Genomic DNA, 21,913 nt, shown 5'->3' with positions numbered 1-21,913 from the left:
ATTATGATGTGTGTAATTTATGCTTGGATGGGATGATAGTTACCTGGCAGTGCTGATAGTAGTGGCGGTGATAGCCAAGGATCAACAGATAGCCCACCAGCGCCACAACCAAGACGATGCGGCAGTTGTGTGAAGTGTGTGAGACCGAGACGTATACTTTCAGATTTCTCTTGACGACGCCATTTTGCGCGACGATTTTGAAACCATACCTGAAACGAAGAGATTAAATTTGTTGTAATTTTGGATCGTTTAGTATATCAAGGTTACAAACTTTTCTTGCAAGGGTTTATTTTATAATATATATTTTGAAAGCGCTAGTCTTAGCAGATTGGCAAAAACTATAGTTTAGGAAGCACTAGGGATAAGCAGTTCCTAGAAAATAATTGGATTTTTTGTTGTAATTATCGGCTTACAAAGAGAAAGGGTCATATTCTGAAATATGCTATTTTATTTGTGGAGTATTCCTGTTATTCTTTTGGGGTTGCCAGATAAAGGCGATTAAGGAAATTCCTCTTTAAAAAACGACCCTGACTTTAAAATTAGGCATGCGCATGAAAACTTAGAATTATAAATCGGTTGCATTCCTGGCAGACGTAGACCTCATTGTGTGCAAAGCAAATGCTTTGACAGGATGTTCAATATGTCGGCGCACACGGCCGAGCTATCTTCAGCGAGTGATAGAAAGGGAAACAAGTAATTGGTTCTCTTTGGAATTTTAAGGTCTATGCTGAGGATATCACACTTGTATTTTCCACAATAGTTCATCTGCCCAAGATTTAATTTACCTACATAATATTTAAATAATTTCAACTTGTTTTATAGCCCACCCATCCTCTCCTCTCTCATTTCGCTTATTGTCCCATTTCCCCTTATTTCCAACTGCTTCGCTGTCTTCCTTTTCTACACATTACTCTTTTACTTTTACTTTTCTACACTAACTCTTCCCTCACCTCACCCTCAATGTTAGCTTTACCCTCACTCTCACCTGCTCTAGTTTATATATTCTAATTTAAGAATCTCACCATGGTCACCCCAGCGGGTTAGGGGGTCAGAATATTCCCGCGGTAGGTACGCCTGTCGTAAGAGGCGACTAAAATACCAGATTCAAGGGGCTGTGTAGCGCAACCCTTCAGGTTGCCAGCGCAATATATAGCTTCTCCAAACCCAATTGTCAACCTCACCTATCCGCGGCGAATCCTGTTTCACTAACTGACGAGGCTTTGGCGCCCCAAGCTCCTCATGGAACTTGTGGGTGGGGAGGCAGGGAATGGCCTGAAGGTTTAATGTGGCCACATAAATCGTTCCCGAAATGGTCGGGCTAGCACCTTAATGGTGCTGTGGTACCGGAGCGTGCCGGATCTGTATCCGGCAAAGGAACATTACATCGATAACACTCCCCAAAACCTTCGGGGAGCAACCTTATCGCTACAACAACAACAACAACAAATCTCACCATAAATAAAAAATCGGTGTTGGATTAAGGCAAAAAAATTTAATAAAATAAACTTCACATGATTTTTTAGACTAGGTTCCTGTCTGGCGCACTTCTCAGAAAAAAAATCTCATAAAAAAGTCAAAAGGCTGCCTATTCAGCCGGTGTGCTATACCATCTTCGGCATGAAATCCTTTCTAGAAACCACAGAGTTCCCACGCCCGCTCCTTGCACCATTTGCAATTGGTTGGTTGATAGATACTTGGTTCGAGAACATAGTGTCAGTTGGCAGCCTATTAGTCTTGACAGTTTATAAGTCGCAGGCTTGCATTTTCTCGTGAAGAGTAGTAGATACCTTTTCTCTTGGTTTAGCCTAACACAACATTCCTGTGCCGACCTACCGTTTTTTGCCTTAGCTATTTCCAATATTTCACTAATCACAGAAGAGAAAGGTGTCCAAATCAAGACTTCCTAGTCGTCACATCTCTTTTGTTGAGTTTTTTCAGAACATCATTTAAAGCAATGAGCCACAGCAGAGGGGAGAAAACCCTACCTTGAGTTGCTCCTCGTAGCTCAGCGGATACCGTGCGGCTAAGAAGAAAATATCGTCTCTTATTTCTTTATTGTTTCTGCACTAAGGATCTATAATGGGGTAGAAAGCCCTTAGTAAGAACTCTCCCACCGGATTTAGATCCTATCTTAAAACTGCTTCGATAAATATGTACATACTATGTACGTCGGCACAAACCACACTAAGTCTGAGGGAATCTGAAATAATACTCAGAAAGGGCATAGCAGTATTCTTAATTTAGTTCTGACGGGGACCCCTAATTCAGAAATAGATTACTTCCCCCACAATTTCAGTATAAATGATTAGACGAGAGGAACGGTTTCAGCTAATAAAAGCATAGAAAGCTAAGCGGACGGATCCAAGACGCGCTCAGGCGTGAGGGCTCGAATCTATTCGAATTCTCTAGAGATTTTTATGTCATTCAAACTACCGCCATATTAAGCAGATGTGTCGCGATTTGGCAAGCCTGCAAATCACTCGATGTCCGAACGTGCAAGGTATAAATCTTTTCCGACAGGAAACTGGCAATAAAAGCGATAGCTCCACCATATACTAGCTCAAAGCTATTCGAGAAATGCAAGTAACTTTCAGCTGCGTTAACCGACACTATAGAAATATTTGCGTCATAGAACAGTCGAAGAAAATTAGACGACTGATGAACTGGAGAGTAGAGGCTCAGCTTAGAGAGAATAACCAGCATCGAACTAGGAACTAAGGGGAAATTCGAAATATTTACGTGAATATTGCTTTGTAAAAGTGGAAGAGCACCATAAGATGTGCAATATCAAGAAATACACTGCCAGACAATGAAAGAAGCACAACAAGTAAGGAAGGCTAAGTTCGGGTGTAACCGAACATTACATGCGCAGCTGAGAGCTTCGGAGACAAAATTAGGGAAAATCACCATTTAGCAAAATTTAACTAGGGTAATCCTGGAATGTGTTTGTATGACATGTGTATCAAATGAAAGGTGTTAGAGAGTATTTTAAAAGGGAGTGGGCAAAAGTTTTTTAGGTGGATGCCATTTCAGGATATCGCCATAAAGGTGGACCAGAGGTCACTCTAGAATGTGTTTGTATGATATGGGTATCAAATTAAAGGTATTAATGAGGGTTTTAAAAGGGAGTGGTGGTTGTATATGTGAAGGCGTTTTCGAGATATCGACCAAAATGTGGACCAGGGTGACCCAGAACATCATCTGTCGGGTACCGCTAATTTATTTATATATATAATACCACGAACAGTATTCCTGCCAAGATTTCAAGGGTTTTTTATTTCGCCCCGCAGAACTTTTTCATTTTCTTCTACTTAATATGGTAGGTGTCACACCCATTTTACAAAGTTTTTTTCTAAAGTTATATTTCGCGTCAATAAACCAATCCAATTACCTCACCATGTTTCATCCCTTTTTTCGTATTTGGTACAGAATTATGGCATTTTTTTTTTCATTTTTCATAATTTTCGATATCGAAAAAGTGGGCGTGGTCATAGTCGGATTTCGGCCATTTTTTTTACCAAGATAAAGTGAGTTCAGATAAGTACGCGAACTAAGTTCAGTAAAGATATATCGGTTTTTGCTCAAGTTATCGTGTTAACGGCCGAGCGGAAGGAGAGACGGATGACTGTGTATAAAAACTGGGCGTGGCTTCAACCGATTTAAACCCATTTTCACAGAAAACAGTTATCATCATAAAATCTATGCCCCTACCAAATTTCAAAAGGATTCGTTAATTTTTGTTCGATTTATGGCATTAAAAGTATTCTAAGCGAATTAAATGAAAAAAGGCGTAGCCGCGCCCATTTTGAAATTTTCTTTTATTTTTGTATTCTGTGGCACCATATCATTACTGGAGTTGAATGTTGACATAATTTACTTATACACTGTAAAGATATTAAATTTTTTGTTAAAATTTGACTTAAAAAAAAAATTTTTTTTAAAAGTGGGCGTGTTCGTAATCCAATTTTTTTAGTTTTTACTTAGCACACATATAGTAATAGGAGTAACGTTCCTGCCAAATTTCCTCATGATATCTTCAACGACTGCCAAATTACAGTGTGCAAAACTTTGAAATTACCTTCTTTTAAAAGTGGGCGGTGCCACGCCCATTGTCCAAAATTTTACTAATTTTCTATTCTGCGTCATATGTTCAACATGCGTACCAAATGTCATTGCTTTAGCCGTCTTTGGTAATGAATTATCGCACTTTTTCGGTTTTGCGAAATTTTCGATATCGAAAAAGTGGGCGTGGTTATTTTCCGATTTCGTTTATTTTAAATAGCGGTCTGAAATGAGTGCCCAGGAACCTATACACCAAATTTTATCAAGATACCTCAAAATTTACTCAAGTTATTGTGTTTACGGGCGGACGGACGAACGAACATGGCTAAATGAATTTCTTTTTTCGCCCAGATCATTTTGATATATAGAGGTCTATATCTATCTCGATTAGTTTATGTCGTTACGGATTACCATTATGCGAACTAAGTTAATATACTGTGTGAGCTCTGGTCAGCTGAGTATAACAAGTTTATTGAGAAAAGCTAGGACCGACATCCGCTAACTTTTCGCAATCTGCACCGGTCATCGGGCTTATAGCATGCAAGATGGGTATTCCGCATTTTGATCACTGCAGTAGTTGTAGAGACGTAAGTACCAAAGAGACTGTCGAGCGCTGCTTGTGTAAATACCCGGCTCTAGCTAGAATACGTCTTCGATCCTTAGAAAGCTTTTTTTTTTATCTAACTCAAGTAAGAACAACTCATAATCAAATCAGCTCCTGAGCTGCTGGTGAATATCAAGCTTAAATTTAGTGAATTTTTACTCTGCTCTGAAAAACAAAATAATCTTAAAAGACGTCCCAACTAAGTAACACCCCACCACACTTAATTAAACGCCAATGCGGAATTGTGAGTAAGCAACAACAACAGCAGTAAAAAGTTAAATAAACTAAAAGCGAAAACAAAATGGCGGCATTACTCATTATTAATTAGGACAAAATGCAGACATTGTTAATGAAAAAAAAAAAAACTAACTTGAACAACAACAACAACACAAAAAGTAAGGCAACATTGACACAATCAACAAAGAACGGAACAGCAGTCAGAAGAACCAGAATAAAATGAAAGCAAACGAGCTAAAGATAAAATTCAATTAGTGCTTCAGCACTAATTAGAATTATCGTAGCCACATTAAGTATGGGAGAAATTTATGTATAATAAACGACTTAAACAAACCAACAGTTAAGTTGAAAAGAAAGTTAGCATGCAGACGGAGATGAATACGTGGCCTGTGAGTGGCAACTTCAGGTATGACATTGACAGACGCACGAACAAAATGTGCGACTAATTGGTGCGCTTCAACATAATGAGAGAGCGAATTGGCGGTTTGTATAAATGGCTGCTGCAAAGTAAAAATGGATGAATAAAAGAGAATAAAGTGGGTGCGGTGCGGGTGTTTGGGTGGGTTGTAGAGAGTGTACGCTGCGTTAAATAAAGTCCAAGCTCCATAGCATCATGCCTAATATCTGCTCCCCCCCCTCCCCACGCCATCAATCGAAAGACAGCAGACTGGAAAAATTCAACGATCCCGTGGGCAACTGACACACAAAGTAATTATATACAATTTACGCGAATTAATAGGAATTATAATGATGGAAATTTAATTTTTGATGAAAAGCGGCTGCGAATAAGTCAAGTGAGCGAGTGTCTGTGTTCAATTTCCTGTGGTTTAGTTACACTGCACGAAATTTAATGAATATTTATTTTTGTTATTATTATGTTATTGCTTTTAAAATATGTATATTTCGGTCAAAGAGCAAGAACTTTATAAAATTTGAAACAAAATATAATAGTGAGTAACACAGGTCTTAAAATAAGGTTCAGTATTTACGTTTTAAGCAGTAAAAGTGCACTTGTGCTCAGAAAAATTGTAGTGCTGCTAAATATATAAATGGACTAAGCCCACACTCGGAGGGTAGACCCTGCAAGAAAAATATGGCACGAAGTATTTAGGAGTTGTACTAGATAGTAAGTTGTCGTGAAGACTCCATGTGGAAGAGATACGAAGAAAGCCTCCGTGGCACTGCATGCAAGAGGATGCTGGGATGCACATGAGGCCTATCACCCAAGCTCTCTCTAATTGGGTATTTAGGGCAATTGTCAAACCCATATTTTACTATGGGGTTCTTGTTTGGTGGACAGCCAAACAAATTAGTACGTATACCAAAAAACTTGAGGGGTATGCAGCGTATCAATGTTAAGCATAACGGCAGTTCTAGAGTCTATCCTTACAGCTAGATTGCATGCCTTTCTATACTTCCCGCCTGCAGACCTAATGGCCAAAAACTAGGCTTAAAACCTTCGCGGCAGCTTGAGTGCAGGTTGTATGGCAATAGCAGTATAACGCCATCTAATATCGGGCAAACGGAATATATTGTCCCGTTCGTGAGCTCCGAAAGATATTTATCTTGGGGCGCGCTCGATTTATAAGATAATTTGGCTGCAGAAATTCGGGAGGAAGCGTGCTTAAGCTGTAGTCGCATCAAGATATATATTGATAGTCAGCCGGCCATTAAGGCAATTATCTCACACAGTACTTCATCAAGAAGTGTACTGGAATGTAAATAACCATTGGAAAAATTTTGATCAGGCTAGAATACATCTACACTGGGTTACCGGTCATAAAGGGATAGAAGGTAACGAAAAGGCCGACGAGTTGTCAAAGGAGGGTGCAACACTCGCTGAAACGACGATAGACGTCCCAATCTGTTTGGGAGAAATAAAAAGTAGGCAGGAGTTGCATAAGATCCTTCAAGCAGGAAAGGCGTGGACAAAATCGCGTTGCTGCAAAATTTCTAAGATCATGTGCATTAGACGCACGAAGTGACTCAAATCTCTAAAGAGACACATTTGAGTTTTACGATGGGCATACTAACTGGACATTGCATTCTGGCGACACACGCTTATAAGTTAGGCCTAGGGTGTAACAGCAGGTGTAGGAAGTGCGAGCTGCAGTAGGAAACAGTTGAGCACGTTTTGTGGTCGTGTCCTGCTCTCCCCAGATCAAGGCTTCAGTTATCAGGGGCGGCAGAAGTTTCCATATCTCGAGGCAGAAATTAATCTAGGTCCTAGAAAACGTGTAGTATTTGACAAGAGGATGAAGGTATCCTATAATATAAGCCTTGGCACCTGATTGGGGTTCCTCCGTTTGGTCGTCAAACGAATTCTGGTAAAATTATGGACGCATTCAGTATATTTGAGGTATTTATTGACCGGGTAGTTCACGTGGGCATAGCTGAAGTGATTTTGCTGTGGTCACATTATAAAATAATTTGCCGCTAGGGACAAGTCTGCGATTTCAATAAAAGTTTACTCATACACCCTGACAAACGAAGACCAAAAGAGCTTCTACCAACCAGCGATAACAGTCGTAGGGAAATTCTGCCTGAAATTTCGATTAAACATGATATGATATGATGAATATGAAGGATCTATGTTGCGCTTACAATCTTATACTGTTTTCACACAGAAACTTAATGATCTCATTTCACCTGCTAATGAAATCGTAAATTTTTTGCTTTCACACAGAAGTAACTGCTCGATTAGTGTGAAGGATGAGACAGACAATCATGGCGGAACGATACAAGGTGGGAGCATGGTGACATACCTACAAACATAAAAAAAATTCCATGTACTTGTAAATTCGATGGACAAATGTCAAAATCGTACTGCGCCGTTAGTTGATGTATCAAATGAAATAAAAAAGGTTATAATCAGCTGTTCGATGCGGCCACCTTGTATCGTTCCGCCATGCACACAATGACATTTGCTTTGACAAATGACATTTTTAAGCACTGAACACACCAAAAACTAAGAAGCGGAAGCGGAACGCTGCCAACAGAGTTGCATTGTGCTTTTGACTTCATTAGGCATTCGATTAGCTACTAATGAAATAATAATAGATTCGAATTTTGTAGGGAACATTGAGCTCAATAAGCGTCTTAATGTAGAAAACTGCCTTTATTATTCAATAAGTCGTCTGTGTGAAAGCAGTATTAGGCTAAAAAAGTCACTAATATCATTAAAGAAAGGTGACTGTAGGGTAATAATAGGTATTATGACTGGATATTGAATTCTGACATCATATGCTTTTAAGTTAGGCCGTATCAGATATACAAGATGCATAAAGTGCGGGTTGGAGGAGAAAACAATCGAGCAGCTTGAGTAGGTCGCCAGGCTAAAACTCCAGCTATTAAGAGTGATATAGCTATCATATCTAGAAGCAGCAAGTAGCAAAGGAATGGAGTTATTTTATAACATAGGCGCTGATGTCGCTGAACAACTTTTGGTGACAGTATGGAGTCATTCAGTCCATGTGAGGTTCCACGGACCAGCCAGTTCAACCTAACCTAACTTTACCGAAACATACATTTATCTAAAAAGAAATTTATTGGACACAATATTTTGATTTTGTGTGGGTTTGTAATATTCCCTTCCTGCCAATTTTTTAAGTTAAGTGTTGAAGTTATTTTAGACTTAAATATTTTTTTGCCTATTTTAAGCTTCCCTAGTGAAGCATATCCAGTTTTTTAATATTGGTACCATGAAAGTGTGTCCTTAAACCATTTAGATCTCAAAATTAAATATTATTAGTCATTGTATCCTGCGCATTGAAATTATTTGGAGTAGCTCTCTTCGCCCGTTTGTTAAGAAATGATCACAAAAACTAAATAAAATAAACAAAAACTAAAGCTTTTAATATAACACATATTTCTGAATCGAGCGCATACTTGACAGACTTCTACGATATCCGAATGTTAGGGATAGTCAAGTATTATTCCATTTTATTTTAGTGAACTTACGATAGTCAGCTTATGAATAGAAAAACAAATCGGTGGGACTCATCCATGCTTGAACATATCAAGCAAATCACGACACCGTTGAGTGAGTTAGCGCTATGTATATGAAAATATCTAGATATGTGTGTATCTGCATATAACATACATACACACATAAGTACATATTTACCACATCACGCCAACTCTGCTTGCCTATTATAATTTGCATTTGTGCTTCTTCATTTTAATTAAATCATCAAAATCAATTTTGTAATTTCCATTCATGGCGCGCCATAATGAAAATAAACACAAACATATACCCTCATACAAACATTTAAACATGCATACATACACACAAAAACATAAACATATACACCCTGCTAAATGCATCTATATGAAGGTGTGGGGGGGGGGGGGGGGTGGCATACAGACGTAGTTCATAAAACTACACAAACTTTTCATTTAACAATACATCAATATTCATATGTATGTGTAAAACACCGCCCACCATTCACCGCCATACAAAAATAAACAGCGCAGCTCCAACACCCCAACATCTCTGCATCACCCACTCTAACAACCCACTAACCACAAGCAATGATGGCGGCAGAAGGGATGCTGCGGTTGAAATACATACAAATAGTCAGCAAACTCTCACTCAACTTTTATGGAGCGCTTTCTCTCTCTCAGTTTAATTCATCACATTTCAGGGGTTGCGCTCTTATCCATTCTCTCTTTCATTCGGTTATGATTTTATAATCTCGCAGCTTCCCCAAAACTTTCTACTTGTTTGGCTCCCCGCCTACTCTGTTGTGGGTGGTGGGTTGTTTGCACCTTCGGCACGAGTTGAGTGTTTGTATTTGTTTTTTCTTTTTCTTTTTTTCAGTCAATACCGACGTCAACCACTTTTCAACTTTAATCTTTTTCATAAACTTCGCTCGACGGACGGCAGCCAGCAAATTTGGGTCGTTTTTGTTTGCTTCAATTTTGTTGCTTTTTTTGTGTTTCTGCTACGTTAATTCAACAGCAATTTGAGGTGCGTGCTTTCTTTCTCAGCCCTCTTCTCTTTCTCCCTGTTGTGTTGTTAGTGGCTTTGGTGACATATTTAAAAGTTGGCAATTTTATTGGAAAACTTCTTTGCCAGGGGCGCCGACTGGCATTCAGGCGTTGCTCAGCTAGCTAAAGCAAGCGAGTCAAACTGCCAGCCCTGCACTATATTCAAAGACAAGGGGGGTGTACCCATGGTACGCAATCTGATTGCATTGCGTTGGATTTCCATTTCTTTTAATATTTTGTTATTGTTGTAAGTACTAGTGGTGAAACTTTGTGGGTAAATCCATGAGAAATTCACCTTCAATATTTCGTATGCGACACACTTTAAATGATTTAATCCTTTAAACTGTTCAGGCCATTCAGTTAATCGCGCCAGCCACTTCTAGTTATGATCACTTGGCTCTAATTGGAAATTTCAATAGATCTGATGCGGTGCATCTCCAATTCATCATTATAAAAACCAGCAGACTTGTCAGGCTTTGTTCTGCCCAAACTCTAAACTAACCCCACAATTTCCCGTTTGTTGCTTTGTTGGCTTCCACCTGTTTTATGTTATTTCGCTCTAGCGAAGGAGTGAACCACGAACAGTCAAATCTAAACTTTATAAAAATCTGATATTCCAATCGCTTATAATCTTCTTCTTTTTGTAGCAAACACTCCCCGAAGCTTTTGGGTAATATTCTTTTGGGTAATCATTTGCCTTATATTGATCCGGCCCGCTCCGGAAACTAGTACAACGAAGCTACAAGCCCGACTATCATGGGAATATTTTGCTAAGACCAGTCGAACGTTCTATGTCTGTGGTTTTTTTCTAAGAGGCGACAGTCATGACTACCGCAGAAATATTCTAAGTCCCTTATCGTGCTCGATTGTGCGTGGTAAACACCGAATCCGCACGCGCAGAGTCCTAAAACATTTTCTTGCGGTGAAAGCCATGGCTCCTCCTAGGGTAACTAGAAGCTGTATCGACGCTACTTTACTGAGTCGGTGGTTTATCTGTAAGACTCGCAGCGCCATTGGGCCACCAACACTTTCATCGTGACGCTTACGTCCTTCTCGTGCCTCTTTCTTTAGGGCCTTTGAGTTACTTTTCTACCTCCTCTGTTGTAGCATATTCGGATTGTTATCCTAAAGACTTCTCTGTAAAACTTGTAGTGCCATTCGGCAGTTTGTCTCCGCCAAACACCTTAATCCTGATATCTGTGTCCACCTGCTGCAAGCTTTGCTAAAAACCTTAAATGTTTGTCGATTTATCGGTGTCGGTTTATCTCCTGCTTCAACATCGGTTGTTAGCAAATCATCGCAAATTGCAGCTTTAGAGGTGGACCATTTGTCGTTTCGATGCGGCGGACCTGCGTTGCGGCTCTTAGACTGGATCCTTTCCGCCTCTTAAAAGAAGGTTTGTCGCCTTCCACAGAACGTTGCCTCCTTTTCGTACCGGTTACAGTACCGAGTGTTACTCCTATCTCGAGCTGCCCTCGACCTACTGCTATTGTCTCACGGCTCCATTCTTAGCGCTCACTCTGCAAGTCTGCTGGATTGATCACTGCCCAACAAGAGTTGGACTATTCTTAGTGCTGCACGGTACTGCGAGATAGCTCTCTTACTCTCTCTGCTCCGTACCCTTCCCTCTCGACTTCTCCGTTTGAATTACCTACTTATAGCGCTTTTGTCTTCTATGACTTACGACTTAGTTCTCCCTCTTGATCGTACGCCCACCTGTCCAATAAGGGGGTTCAGCGGTTTAATATTTAATATGGTGAGGAAAACCGTCTGCCACAGCAGCGCCCCATACTATGGTAAGACCATCGGGTTTTCCCAATACGGCTCGGTATCGGTAAGGCTCCATGGGAAACGGCATAGATGCGAACTTTTAAGCCGCTCAGCCACATAGTCGGGTCCTATGGAGTTCGGCATATGACCTTACGTCATCGACAATGTGCCTACCATTGTGAGGGCTCTTTAGACTAGGTGATCGATATGAAAAATTTAATAACGTTTTGAAAAACAATTTTTTGTTTGTTGATTACGAAATTTCATTGTTAAGTTTATATGGAATGACCCATTAACTTTTTTTTATCTACCATGCACCATTGTTGCTGTTGTTATTGAATTGTACACCTTTCGAGGTTCTTAAAGAGTCGCGTTATATTGGATGCTGTGTCGACCGGCCCTCAAGCGGAGGCAATCAAGAGAAAAAGGGCAGAAAAAATGAACAAGAGAAGCTGATGATGGTGTGGCAATGCTTTCAGGAGAAACGTGGGGGTAGTTAATGTTGGATAGTAAAAGCAACCAAGCGAGTGAACGAAAGAACACAAATTGCTTTTCGAATGTTTCTGACAGTTTGCAAATTGGAAAATTGACTTTTAACACACAAGAGTTGCAAGAGCTTAATAAAAACGTTTCGAGTTTACAAACACCAATGCAAAAAGCAACGCCAAAGTGAAAAAAAGGAGCAAAACAGCAAAAGATAACAATACAGAATATGCTAACACACAGACATAAATAGGGAAGGTAGCTATTTTGCATATTATTATACCTTTCATGAAAAGAATTGGTTTATTAACTTTGTCACGAATCTCAAAATTGTAAGTCCTTTAAGGAAAAAAAGAGATAGACCCACCAATAAGTAAGCTGAGTTGATTTAGACATGTCCGTCTGTCTGTTTGTATGCAAACTAGTCCCTCAATTTTTGAGATATCTTGATAAAATGTGGCGAGCGGGTGTATTTGGGTGTCCGATTAGACATTTGTCGGAATCGGCCGGATCGGAATACTATAGCATATTTCCGTCATACAACCGATTTTTCAGAAAAGAGAATTTTTGTCATATCTTCCTCAATTTATCAGACTGAAGTTTCAAACTTCACCATATGCTTTCCTATAATGCACATATTTTTGTATGAAAAAATTGTATAGCTCGGAAATATATATAGTATATATATCATACAACCGATTGTTCAGATAAGAAACTTTTCATAATTTCTGCCCATTTTAACAGCTAGAAGCTTCAACTTTCACCATGTGCTTACGTATATAGCAGATATTGCTGTCTGAAAAATTCGGAGAGATCGGTCGCATATATAGCATATGTCCCATACAACCGATTGTTCAGATAAGAAACTTTTCGTACTTTCTGCCCCACTTTAATAACTGGAACCTTCAAATTTCATCAAATGCTTACGTATGTAGTAGCTATTGTTGTCTGAAAAATTCGGAGAGATCGGTCGCATATATATAGCATATGTCCCATACAACCGATTGTTCAGATAAGAAACTTTTCGTACTTTCTGCCCCACTTTAATAACTGGAACCTTCAAATTTCATCAAATGCTTACGTATATAGTAGCTATTGTTGTCTGAAAAATTCGGAGAGATCGGTCGCATATATATAGCATATGTCCCATACAACCGATTGTTCAGATAAGAAACTTTTCGTACTTTCTGCCCCACTTTAATAACTGGAACCTTCAAATTTCATCAAATGCTTACGTATGTAGTAGCTATTGTTGTCTGAAAAATTCGGAGAGATCGGTCGCATATATAGCATATGTCCCATACAACCGATTGTTCAGATAAGAAACTTTTCGTAATTTCCGTCCCACTTTAACCGCTGGAAGCTTCAAATTTTATCAAATATTTACATTTACGTTATACATATATTGTTGAGATATTTCATGCAGACCACAAAAAACGAGAAACCTTGCATTCTCACACAAAGTACATATGTATGTACCTATTTTTTATTTTATATTTATCTTAAAAATCGCTTACGTATGTACATCTGTTCACTATATGATATCTTATACAGCCGATTATTTGGATATTACGAATGAGAAAGGATTATGATTCAGCCCCATTCATTAAAGGTATGCAGTCTTTCGCACAGCCGAAGACAGTCCGGTCCTTACTCGTTTTTTTTTCATTTCTTTTATTTTTAGTTAAATTGTTGCCCGAACATGGAATTCAGTGGCCAACTAGCCAGCTTATACGTTACCGCCCACTTTGCAGTATACGTGAAACCTATTTGAAAAAGTTACCGTTATATAAGAAAAAAAAAAAAAAAGAAATCAAGCAAAAGCAGCAAAGAAAACATTTTATCAGGCAAAATTTGTTATAGTCGTCTGCGTCTATTTTAGTTCATAGTTCGTTTTGAGTTAAATCTTCTTTTAGCAAAGTTAGCTATTTATTGTTGTTGTTGTTTGTAGAAAATCTCAAGTGGTGCGCAAATTAGGTAAATCATTTCGAAGTTTGTCCTCGCCATTCATCTTCTTTATTGTTGCAGCCGTAATGACTCAGCCATTTAATGTCGCTGCTGTTGGAGCTCAAGCTGGGTTGTCGTATTTTTTGTTTGTGTGCTCTTATGTTGGGAGGATATTAAAAGTTTCGCTATTTTTGTAGTACTCAATGGAAAAAGTTTTGTGCGTTGGACTGCGACTTTTTTTTCGAAGCTAATAATTGTCATTGGAAATTGAGTTAATTTTGCTGACTTCAACATAAATTGGGCTTGATTAGTTAGGAGAATAGGTTTAATTTAACCTGGAAGTTTATACTTAATGATGTGTTAACTTTTGAAATTAAGTCACTTTTGAGCTCTCTCTTCAGCTTTTAATTCCTATTTCAGTCCGTTTATTTAATTTTTAAAAGCATTGCTGCTGGGAATATCAACAAAAAAAAACGAAAGTCTTCCGAAGCCATAATCAAAAGGCTGCAAAGGTAATGTAATCCTAATATTTGTATACCTTTCATGAAAATTACATGATTTACGAACATCGGTTCGATTTTCGGCAACTGTAAATCCTTAAAAGAAAAGAGATAGTCCCATTAATAGGCCAGGTAAGGTTAAAGTCGCAGCTGCGAGGGCACACTTAGGCCAGTGACATTATGCCCGTGGTAATACCACCTTACTTCTTCGAACCTTTTTGAGGACCTGATAAAGGCTACCAAACCCTTGATGTCATACTAAAAAATTTGGTGTAGATTATCCAGACAGAGATCTCTCAGAAAGCGCTGTCTTGCGACACTTAGCGCCAAGATGAGTTGATCTACCGTGACCGTGGATGTGCTCTTATCGCATTGGCTTGCATGTGGTAAGGGGTATACTTAAGCGTTGGTGGTTTGGAAGAATCTGTTGGTCGTAACCTGCCTAGCAGCTCTTCTACAATTTCACTCTGTGTCGGTACCCATTTTTGCTTTACACGGTCTTTATGGATCATCTCTTGCAGAGATCGGTGATAGGCGTTAGTTCAGAGTTGAACGAGTAAGAGCCCAGAAATTTGATGGCCGCTGAACATGAAGACTTCGTTACCGATATTGAGTTTTCCTATCCAAACTGAGGCTTCCAAGATGGCTGACACTTCCACCTGAAATACTCTGCAGTGATCAGGTAGTCTGAAGGAAGGTAAGAGGTCAGTGTTTATTCAAAATGCTGCCGTCAGCAGGGCACATATGCAACTACGCACAATCATACCCGGTGGGAAAGTTTATCATAAATTCAATATCAAAGATTTAGAAACAAATTTTTTCAATTGAAAAAAAGTTTTTCTAAGCGGGGTCGCTCTCGACGGTGATTTGCTAAATACTCCGAGTGTGTTTCTGCCTGTGAAAACTCATCTGCGTTGCGGATGCCGTTCAGCGTCGGCGTAAAACGCTAGTCCCGTCCCCCCGATTTGTACGAGAAATTAAAAGGAGCACGATGCAAATTGGAAGAGGAGCTCGGCCTAAATTAACTTCGGAGGTTATTGCGCCTTGTATTAATTTATTTATTTTTATGCTAAGAGTGCCCTATGGTGTTTGTGCTCCATTTGGACAACTCTGTAGAACGCAGAGCAAACGTTGCCGCTGCTCGGAAATGATCTTAACTCGATTGCAAGATGTCAAAATCGATCTACATAGCTTCATCTTCAACCACTAAGTCCACCGATATGATCAGGACGTCGATCTCAGTTGATTTAGCCTCGTTAGTCCGTCAGCCCATCTGTCTGACTGTTTGAATGCAAACTAGACCCTCAATTTTTGAGATCTTTTGGAGAAAATTTGTTGAGCGGGTATATTTTGCGTATATCTTACATACAACTTTTTTTTTGATAAGGGGGTTTTCGTAATTTCTTACTGGTTTTAATCGCCGCTGGTGCGGTTTCTAATTATTTATGGCTATTCGTTAGAGATTGAGCTGCAAATTGCAATGATTTTGTTAGTAAAATTTGTAGTTTTCACAGAATATTTTACAGCTTAGATAACCAAAATTCAAATTTCGACTCACAACTTTTCCATATAACGCCTATAACCACCCGCTTCAAATTCTAATTCACATTACTTAAGTGCCATTCGATTCATAACTTCATTAAAATAACTCAACTTCGCGAAAGCTTTATTACCTGCCGCTTTGCTTTGACTAAACGTTCGTTAAATATGTGTGAAAATTAATATCCTTGTCGGCATTTAAACTAATTAAAATATTTCTTTGGCGTCTTTTGTCTTCATTTAATTGCTGCGATCTGCTCACATAAACATAAACAATAGAAAAGGCAAAGGTGGATTATATAAAAGAAAAATAAGAGCAAAGTTTACAGGATGTGTTTTGTTAGAGAAGAAGGAAAAAGGAGTAAAACCTGAAAGGCGGCATCAAGCGGAACTAAAAATTAGCTCGTTGGGGTAATTCAAATACAAATATGAAAGAGTAAAGATAAAAACAAAACAAGTAAAGATGTCTAAGTTTGGGTGTAACCGATTATTATATAATCAGCGTGAGCTTCAATTGCACAATTCGTTACTATCCTACATAACATGTGGCACTCCCATTTAACAAAAAAAAAAACTTCTCCCAATTTCCTCTTACAATAAAACTTGGTAAACGAAATATCGTTTGTATCAAGGATACTATTTTCGCTCAGATATAGCATATTATTCTAGTCTACGACTCTTTTAAACATGTTTTATATAAAAGTGGCCGCGGTCTTTAACCAATCCTGTCCATTTTTACTAGAAATATTTACTACCTACAATATAATCTTTTACGATCCTGTAATTTTTCTTCTTTGGCTACCGAAACATAGAAAATTGCTTAGTCATAAAAGGGGCGGTGCCATGTCCATTTTCAAAATTTTGAGATTTTCCCAATTTCTTGTTGTAAGTCCACTTGGGGAAAGAAATTTTATTATATAACGCTATTTTTTGCAAAGATATGTCCTATTTTATTCTTCCACGACCCCTTTAATTATCTTTTATATAAAAATGGGCGTGGCCTTTAACCAATTTCATTTTCTGCGAAGCATTTCTTATAGTAAAGGCAAGCTCTCTGCCAAATTTTGTTAAGATAGGTTCTATGGTTTTTGACTTATCTATATATATAAAAAGAAGCGTACATTTTGGTTGTCACTCCATAACTCGAGAACGGCTCCACAGATTGCCATGAAATTTTTAGGAAAGATACAGGAAGGAGAGATGATGGTTAGTTGATTTTGAAATCCCAAATCGGTTTAGCCATATATATATATAAATCAAATTCTGTGTGTGTGTGTGTTCGGTTGTGGGTTCCTTCGATCAGCGGGAAGGTTTTAGGCTAAAAATAATTTCGATATATAAAAGGGGCGTGGCACCTCCCATACAAATGGAATCTTTGGTACTGCACACCTTTAAAGGTATACATGCCAGAACATTGAAATTCAGTAAGGAGTTATATGAGGTCAATCCCTAACACCACCAAGAAAAGGCGGAATTGGGAAAAAGGGGGCGTGGCACCTCCCATACAAATGGAATATATTATACTGCATATATCTGGATGTCGTAATGGTAGGATAATTAAAATTGGTAAGAAGCTATGTGACATTAAGTCCTAAAACCTCCAGTAAAATGTGGAATGGGGAAAAACTATGGCTGCCGTACAAACTTAAGTTAATTTAACACCTAAAGTTTGACTGCATTGTTGAGTTTAGCTGTTATGCCTTTTGGACGTTTAGTAATCTACCGCTGTTAAAAAAATTGTTTAGCTTCAGTCTGTCTACATCTTCTATAAAAATCAAATTCTGTGTGTGTGTTCCCTATGAAAACGTGTTTGCTATACTTCGATCATCACCAAATTTTGGCTCGAGGTTCCTTCGATCAAGACGAAAGTTTTTCATATTTCAGAATTAAAATTTTAAATTTAAATGTTTTTGTTTTTGGCTATGCGAAAGAACTATCTTAGCTTCCAAAAATGATCATGTTAACAAAATCAATGATCGCTTGAATGAATCGATCGACACAGTTACAGATGAAGATAAAATTGTGAATTATCCAAATGGATTTCTATACTCCTTAGAACCAAAAGGAATGCCTGCGCATATATCAACTTTGAAAATTGGCTCACCAGTCATGCTTCTTCGGAATGTAATCAAAGCAACAATCATCAGCGGTAAAAGCAATACAATAATATAAAATAAGATACAATAAGATACAAGAATAAAATGTTTTAACAGAAAATTTCACCAAATATGCGTACAAAATTCAATTCAATTTACAGAACAATAAATTAAATTATCAACAAACAAAACAGAAAAAATAACGCTACATCCATTCGATCTCGGGCGTTACAACGTGCGCCTGATAAAGCTAGTAATTAATAATATTTGCTAAATTGATTTTATCATAAGCGGGCGGTGCCACACCCATTTTCAAAAGGTTTTTCAAATTTTTATGGATAGTCTTAATATTAGTCCACACATAAAATTTCAACATTATAGGTGTACCAACCGGTCCCGTGCGCATCTTGCGCAACAAATATAAAAGTCTCATATCAAATATCTACAGAAATCAGCTGTTCTATAAATCAGTCATCTATAAATAAAAACTTACATGCGCTTGCGCTGCCATCTGGCGAATGTTTGCAACTGCCGGTGATGCAGTTTAGTTCTAATCAAATATTCACAATAGTGCCATAGTACAAATAGATTTCTTTGCAAATTATTTTAATAAAATATAGCTAAACAAAAGAACTACGACCAATGCTGTCCAAAGCTTGCTAATAGCACGAATCTCCATCTTTAAAACCAAAATTTTATTTATAGATTTGGATTCCATATAAGAGCAAAAAAGGGGCCTGCACATAAAAACAGCAATTAGAAATAATATATAAGATTATTTACTAAATAATCAGCTTTTCTGTGTTCTCCAAAATGTTATATACATAAAAAGTGGGCGTAGCTATCATCCGATTTCACTAATTATCAATACCAATCTATTCTGTGTCCAGATAAGCTCGTATACCGAATCTGGTGAATCTATCTCAATATTTGCTCAAGTTAGCGTGTTAACGGACGGATAAAAGGCGGGCAGACGTACAGACGGACCGACGGATGGATATGCCTAAATCATATTTTTTCGATACTGATGATTTTAATATACGGAAGTCTATATCTACCTCGATTGCTTCGTATCTGTACAACCAACCGTTATGTTACCAAATTTAATATACTTTGTGTGCAAAACACGCTGAGTATAAAAATAGGAACATAAAAACAAACAAACATCCTTTATATGCGCTGCTCAGCAAGAAAACATGTCATAATTTTTGTGAATGAACACATTTCGTTTTGAAATTATGACATAAAACCTTTGTATTTCCTTTCGTCTCTACTTTTAGGGGAGGCACTAAAAATAGTTCGTAGATTTGAGAGAACACAAATCCATATAAATACATACATAGCTTCATTGCTAACTAAGACAACCCTTGCACAAGTTGTATTAATTTTCGGAATTATTTAAATTCACGAAACACCAGCCCATAGAAAATGTTACAGCTGAAATGATAGAAGTAGGGGGCAACATCTTTAGCCATAAGTGAGCTCTGCCGAATTTTTACTTAATTTCGAATAGATTTTTTTTTTAATGGACGTTGGAGTAGCACTACCCTCAAATGGCCCAATGAAACAGGGCTAATCCTGTTCATGTCTCCGCACCCCGTGGGACAGCCGTTAGGCATAACGTCAGGGGGAGATGGCAGTTTTGTCGCCACTACTTCGCATGCGCATTTCTCTGCGCTCCTTTCACCATGCATCAATTGCGTCATAACTATAAAGGCCATCTTGCTCACATAAGTCCAAAAATTTCTTTGTCTGCACACCTGGGGAATTAATTCCTACTGGAAGGCTTCTCTCCAAAAATTCTGTGTACAGAGAGCACTTTGCCATGAAAACGATGGCCGTGAAAAATTACGTGTTCTGCGCTTTCCAATTAGGAAGGACAGTGTGTGTTATATAGATATTCTTTGAAGCCGCCGTGCCCGCTCAATATCCGTGTGAGGTGGTAATTTAGTTCGCCGTGTTTTCGCTCGTATCATTCCGCTATATTCCGAACTAGCATGAAGGTCCAGCTCTCTTTTCTCGATTCTTCCCACCGTGCTTGTCACCCCACTATTTTTCGTGACCCTGCCCTTTTCTTAGCATCTTCAGATGGTAGACTGATTCCAATGTCATACAGATCGGCCATTTCACCTGAAATTAGATCTCTTGCGACTTTCCTGGATAAAATATGGTACGCGTCGTCGCATGATCAGAGCACCAACGCATCTTATAAGGAGTTCAGAACTTGCTTTTTCCCCCTTCATCCGATTGTGAAGTAAATAAAGGGATGGCTAGAACACAAAACAGGAACTTTTGTTGGGAACTCAATTTTTGGCTTTGGGCTAAGAGGATCTCAGCTGCTTTCTCTTATTGCAAGAGCCAGAAACAATTATGGTTTGCTAACTTTAGGAGTGCGAAGTTAAGCCGATACTTCTCTAGGGGGTGCTCTTTTCATGGAACGCCTTGAAAATGGTGAGCGTTACTTTGCCCTGATCAAATGGTGAATATATGTGCATCCAGTGAAGAACGAGGATAATAATATGAGATATATACTCTCTAAATTCAGTCAGTCCAGTATTCTATGGACTTTTTGTCGGTTCCTAAGATTGACTTGTGTTATACTCGAGGGTGGTCTTGGCGAGTCTGACCTCGCTAGCGAATAATTAAAATCTGCTCTGCGGAGAATAGTAATTTCCAGGGATAACTTAATTCAAATGAGTCCAATCGCAATTTACGCTGCGTGCTTTAGTAAAATCGGAGTTCGCGGGCCACCTGTAGTTTTCTCTCTTACAGGTGGACCTGAGTGCAGTTAAGTAAACGCTGGGCTGACATTACTCCTTGCAGCATAGTGAGATTCGTCTGCCTGGAAATGGATGGCAGCCGTTCTGCTGAAATCATAAGGTTCACTAAGGCTCATTTATCTTTGGTGATTGGGGTTTCGGTGGATCCCTGTCCAATGGGAGTCCATGCTGTAGATTTCAATATATAGAAAATACTTTGTACTGTAGCGGCGTGGAGGATTCCGGCTTAGATTCATTGAGTCATTTTATGCATCATTGCGCTACTTTTGACAGAACTATGAAGGCGCATTTATTTTTCCCTGGCCGATCTCATATTTTCCGAAATTTTATTCTGGGTCGAGTTCGTCGTCACAAGCGATTTTCCAATTAGTTGCAGCTGGAATCATTGTTGTTTTATGTGGGAACACAAAGAATCTTCGTGTAGTTCTAATAATCTTCCTCTGGCCCCACCTGGCTATGGATTGTGGAACCGCGGCTTCGATTTATAGATTTCGTAATCAAAAATGGTTCGACTGGGCTCTTATTTGCTGAACTACTTTCATCTCTTACTGCCAACAATTTTATTTTCTTCAATATTAGCTAAAGGCAAAACCTCTCATTCCGGACATCCTTAATATTTACAGTTCCCCCTTACAAACGACCCCTGGTCTCCAGTTTTTCATCAGTAACCAAATGCCTTCACATATCCATTCTTTTATAATTAAATGTATGATGTTAGAATAAAGTATGATTCTTTCAGCAGCTTGTAATCAAATCAAACTTTTGTTATTCCCCACATTTTAACAACACAAACTTCGCCGACTGTATTTGGTTGGACCTCACATTCGTCGCCACTTTTGCATTCGTTAAGCAGTCACTTACTAATTTTGTTGAAGCGGAACTGTCACACGAAATACCAATCTC

General features: G+C 38.6%; 1 protein-coding gene across 1 annotated transcript in view; it reads right to left on the bottom strand.

Annotated features, from left to right (window-relative positions):
• Positions 1–21,913, bottom strand: part of Rx (Retinal Homeobox) — a 197,931-nt gene that overhangs the window by 1,178 nt on the left and 174,840 nt on the right. The window contains exon 5 of the mRNA XM_067778054.1: positions 44–209. Coding sequence (XP_067634155.1) covers positions 44–209 — 166 coding nt within the window. The remainder of the gene's footprint in view (positions 1–43; positions 210–21,913) is intronic.

Source organism: Eurosta solidaginis, chromosome 3, assembly GCF_040869045.1.
Source record: "Eurosta solidaginis isolate ZX-2024a chromosome 3, ASM4086904v1, whole genome shotgun sequence".
Taxonomy (NCBI): Eukaryota; Metazoa; Arthropoda; class Insecta; order Diptera; family Tephritidae; genus Eurosta; species Eurosta solidaginis.
Note: the sequence above shows the minus strand (reverse complement) of the source record. Positions and strands in the feature narration are given on the sequence as shown.